At 42.6% G+C, this 4,959-nt stretch overlaps 1 protein-coding gene across 1 annotated transcript; it reads left to right on the top strand.

The window, feature by feature from the left end:
• The first annotated feature begins 684 nt into the window (after positions 1-684).
• LOC104459211 (60S ribosomal protein L26) lies at positions 685-3,855 on the top strand. The gene is made up of 3 exons (XM_010085381.1): positions 685-866; positions 1,605-1,745; positions 3,685-3,855. Exons 1-3 carry the CDS (start codon positions 699-701, stop codon positions 3,811-3,813), a joined length of 438 nt encoding a protein of 145 aa, XP_010083683.1. The 5' UTR covers positions 685-698; the 3' UTR covers positions 3,814-3,855.
• Positions 3,856-4,959: the final 1,104 nt, after the last annotated feature.

The raw sequence follows: 4,959 nt of genomic DNA, 5'->3' as shown, positions 1-4,959 counted from the left end.
GCCCCTTTGGTCTGTTGTTTGACTGTGGGTTATTCGGTTCATACACCTGAGGCAGTGTGTGGAGCTCTGATTTGCAGCGTGCCCTGACTGGGCCGTACAGCCCGGGCTGGTGTGCACGGGAGGTGCAAGTGCTTAGTGCCTGAAAATTGTGGAGCTGAGCAAAAGCATCATCTGTGATGGACCTGCCTGTGTCACCAGGATGAATGGTGCCACGACAGGTGGAATTGTAGTGCAGTTGTTAAGATTTAGGGAAGGCCAAAGGTTCCTTAGGTTTACAAATCTGCTATGTGGTCCTGAGTCAGGGGTTATGCTTTATTGGAGATACCTAAACATGTGAGCTCCCTGTCTCTGAGAGTCCAAAATACACATTTGCTTTATGAATGAAGGTGGTGTATACAACAGTGCAAAACTAAGACTAGTCCTGACTTCTGAGGACAGTGAGCTTTGGGTTAGAGAGAGTGGTCTGATGTGCACGTATGTAGCAGATCTTTCAATCACAGGGTCATTGTTAATCAAGGAAGAAACTTAAACCTTGTTTGAAGTCCAGTTTGTAAGGGTATACGAACTGGGACTGGGATTAAAAATAGTTAAAATTACTTTTTTGTCTCTGAGCATACTCTGTATGGGTAGATGATAAAGAGTGGTGTGTGCGAGGTACAAGCATCTCTCAAACTGTTGTTTTTCTTTATGCAGCCAAAATGAAGTTCAATCCATTTGTGACCTCAGACCGCAGCAAGAACCGCAAACGACACTTCAATGCACCTTCTCACATTCGAAGAAAAATAATGTCCTCCCCGCTCTCCAAGGAATTGCGGCAGAAATACAATGTTCGCTCTATGCCCATTCGGAAGGATGATGAAGTCCAGGTAGCTGCACTGTTTGTCTTTTAAGTTGTGCTGTCACGTGAACTTTTATTTGTGTTTTGGTTTTCCTGTATAGCCTGTGCAAAAGGGGAGGGCTAGACAAATTCAAATTGATACTAGAGCTTTGCCGTGATTCTTGTAGAAATAATACCAGTTAATGTAGTCGCAGACTTGATGTGTTGAGTTTTTCTTGAGATCATGTCAGTGAGAAAGAAAATACAAGGAACACAGGTGTGCTGGCAACTTCACTGTGCTCCAGTTACACACATTGAGTGTCATGCCGGATTAAAGGCTTTTAACAGTGAAGACAAAACAAAGATTTGTTTCTTTTTGGTTTTGACTGTTTGCTACCTGTGATATGTGAAAGATAATTCAGAAATGCGTCAAAGTTTAAGTGGCTTCTTTGATTTAAAATGCAACGATAGGTGGAAAAACTGGTGAAAAGGTTGACCATTATCCTTCTGGTTGAAAAGATGTGGAGTTCTTCATTAGGGTTTACTGCAGGGAAAGTGAGGGAGAAGTACGATTCTGGTCCATTATGTTTTCTATTTTAGCGACTGCTGGAATTGTCCAGTAATTGTTGCCTTTGTAGCATGTGTATACAAAGAGCAAGAGTTGTGATTTCAACCTATGCAGTTCTGGTTTTCTGCTGGGATAATCAGTGTTTCTTAAGATCTGGTAATTGTTTTAAAGGGTGTGTTTGAAGCACGGAGGCAGTGTGATTCTTACGTTTCTGTTTAGGTTGTCCGGGGACACTACAAAGGGCAGCAGATCGGCAAGGTGGTCCAGGTGTACAGAAAAAAATACGTCATCTACATTGAACGTGTTCAGCGTGAGAAAGCAAACGGCACAACTGTCCACGTGGGGATCCACCCCAGCAAGGTACGGTGCATGAAATGAGATCTGAAGGGCATTGGGAGACCTTGTTGGCAAATGAAGGTACTGCTGCTGGCATAAGTAGAACCTTGCTATGGTGTGTGGAATAATGGATTGAGATACTGCAGCATTGCAAAGGGAATAAACAAGGAAACGTTATGGTGCTATGATAGTAGAGAAGTGACAGTTGAATCCAAGAACCCCTTGATGTTTTTCTAGGGCGTATTTAGTGAAGAACCTGCTAGAGACTTTGGAGGTCTGTTAAAATACTTTTCTGAAGAGTTTCATGTTTTTAAAGCACAAAACAAAATATATAATTTAGAGCAATCCTTCATCTCTGCTATGTGGCATTTGCACTGATTAAGGAGGTGTTAGAAATGTTTAGATAGTTGCTCAGAATCGTGATTGTATTTTTCTTGTAGACTATTAATGAACTAAGTTCTTATGAATCTGGTTTTAGCCTGAAGTGATTTACATCGTTTAGAGTTTGTGAAAACCAGGCAAAGCCTGTTTGATCATAATAGGAAAACGTTTCAGACTAAACAGAACAACCAGCCAAAACCTGGTTTCAAGCAGATGAAATTAGTCTGCTTCAGCCTTGCCACGTGGGCATGCATACCGAAGTGTTGGTGGAAGAAATCCAGTTGTAGCAGGTTTTCTCATCTAAATGGTTGCTGTGTTCAGCAGAGGGAAAGCAGAATTATTCCAAAACAACATAATGGCTTGTGTGCAGTAATAACATTTGAGGGACAAGGTGACATTGCAATGGAACCAGTGCATGTGTGGTAAATAGCAGCGGAAAAAATTGAGGTTTGTGCTGGCCCTTTATTTCTGGGAAAGTTTCTGCAATTTGAAGTCGGACCTTGAGAAAGCTTTGCATAAAGATTCTGGTTATTAATGCAAAAGGAACAGAAAATTGTTTTGTTTGTTGCAAACTTGCAGTGAGGTGGATGAACAGTTTCTGCCTCTCCTAGGTAAAGAGGTAAGAATTAGTTACAATTGAGCGAGACCTAAATGCTCGGTGGAACTGAGCAGGAGCGTGCAGCCCTGCTGCAGCCTGTATGGTTTTTCTAGGATTTGATTGTCAGTTTTATTTTTAAAGTACTCCTTTCAGTAATATCAACACATCTATTTATTTGCCAGTTTGAGGGGGCACACAGAGCGCTGAAGGGTGGTTATGGGCTGAAAATCAGAGCTTCGGTTTGCTGCTGCCTCGTTAGAAAGATCATTAAGGCTGCAGCAGCAAATAGTCTGCGCAATTTACCTTTTATGTGTCCACAACTGCCTGGCCACTTCACAGCTGTTCAGTAGCAGATGTGTTCTTCAGAGTGTCTTTATATGAGCCACTATGATGCATGAACTTTTACTGTTGCCTGCAATTTAGCCAGATGCCTTGGCTATTCCGAACAGTGCAGCAGTAATGTAATAATGGCCAGCAGCAGCATGGTTTTCCAGTGTTCCAAAATTCGGGTGGTATTGTTTAAAACATGACAAAATTAAAATAATGATCCATTACTTGCTTTGTGGTGTGGGAAGAAGACTCAGCTATAGGCTGTTTTTTAGATGGATGCAGTATCCATCATGTTTGAACAGCATAATGGAACTTAGATTTACTTCAAAGTAATTATTTAGTTATATAGATGGATAGAAATTTGGCTGCTCTTCAGTTTATCCAAATGTTGTGGCTGTGCATTGAAAAAACTGTCCATATGTTCTGATGCCTGAATGTACTCAGATAAATTAATATAGCTCAGTGTTGTGAAACACAGAAGACAAGCCGGTACTTCTGTTCTACTCAGACCAAATTAGTCTGTGGGAATAAAACTCGGGTGCTGTGGTGCAGTCTGTCAGCAGTGATCTTCCTGAGCCGTGCTGTTATCACAGTTCTATCGGGTTGCTGTACTTTAACAGTGAAGAGACACTGAATTCTTTGTTCTTTCTCTAGGTGGTGATCACCAGGCTAAAACTGGACAAAGATCGCAAAAAGATCTTGGAGCGTAAAGCAAAATCTCGCCAGGTTGGCAAGGAGAAGGGCAAATACAAGGAAGAAACAATTGAAAAGATGCAAGAATAGATGGTTTCCTTTTGACACCATTAAAGAACTGCTAAAATTAAACCTATTGTTGTGTCTTCTCCTTTAGAAAGTCTTGATGTGGTGTCTGGTTAGTATTTAAATATTCATTCTCAAGTTTTGATGTTGGCTATGTAAAAAATACTTCCACTAAATTAAAAAGCTTTTTATACTTTTATTTACTTTTAAGAAAACTAAACTTTTTCCCCATAAAGGAATGTTTCAACCAACGTTAGAGTGGTGCAATCCTGAAAATATGCAGCTACTGACCATTGTACTTCTGTCTCTTCCACTGATCTGTAACATTTATTTAGATAATGTGTTGATGATTTTAAATGAATGGGTGAATTCTGTCCACCCTATATATTTAATATTTTACCAGACGTTTGAAGTAAGCCATTTCTGGCCATGAATCTTTTTCTGTAATCCTCTTAAATTACAGGTTTTTTCAATGGTGTTATGTATTTGACAGCAAAGGATGACATTTTAGAGCTTCACCAGGCGTGTTGTGGCCAAACACAGCACTGAGTCTGCTGTGGATGTCTCGGGGTCTTGCATGAATGCTAGAGCTTGAGGATGGGGGGTTTCCCTCGGCCCCGTGCTCCTGAGGTAGAGCTGCCTGGTTTGAAAAGGGTGGGAGTGAAGGCAGCCCCTGTGCTGTTGCTCGCACTACTTTGGATGAATTCTTCTGTCAGGGGAAATTAGCGTTTTAGTGCTCTATACATCTGTAACTGAGAGCTGCTGCAGCCTGGTGACAGCAGCCCCGCAATTCAGTGAAGTTACTGGCTCGGTGAATGGCCCTCTGATTGCTGATAGAGGGAAAGAAACACCGCTCGTGCCTGAACGCTGCAAAAATGGGATGCTGAGAAGGGAGGAAAGTTATATTCGTGCTTTTGAAATAACCCAAAGGCATTAATGCAAAAGCGGCTGTAGAAGGCGGCCTTTGGGTGTTGCTGTGATGTATGTTCCGAGGCTCTGCCCCTCACCGCTCAGCCCTGCACACGTGCTGCTCTGTGAGATCCCCCCCGCAGCCCGGGCACCGAGCAGGTCCCTGGGGTTCGTTCGGTGTGCCGGGGCCCTTTCCAGTCCTGACAAAGGCAGCCTGGAGCTGCGCGCCCCCCCTAGAGCTGGTTCCTCCGGGTGCCGCTG

This window comes from Pterocles gutturalis, unplaced genomic scaffold, assembly GCF_000699245.1.
Source record: "Pterocles gutturalis isolate BGI_N339 unplaced genomic scaffold, ASM69924v1 scaffold1880, whole genome shotgun sequence".
Lineage (NCBI taxonomy): Eukaryota > Metazoa > Chordata > Aves > Pterocliformes > Pteroclidae > Pterocles > Pterocles gutturalis.
The sequence above is the reverse complement of the archived record's forward strand: the minus strand, read 5'-3'. Positions and strand labels throughout refer to the sequence as shown.

Excerpts from the sequence above, each read along its gene's own strand:
- LOC104459211 (XM_010085381.1), top strand. The coding sequence starts at position 699 with ATGAAGTTCAATCCATTTGTGACCTCAGACCGCAGCAAGAACCGCAAA. Across the intron at positions 867-1,604 it reads GGAAGGATGATGAAGTCCAG|GTTGTCCGGGGACACTACAA; the intron begins GTAGCTGCACTG and ends GTTTCTGTTTAG. Across the intron at positions 1,746-3,684 it reads TGGGGATCCACCCCAGCAAG|GTGGTGATCACCAGGCTAAA; the intron begins GTACGGTGCATG and ends TTCTTTCTCTAG.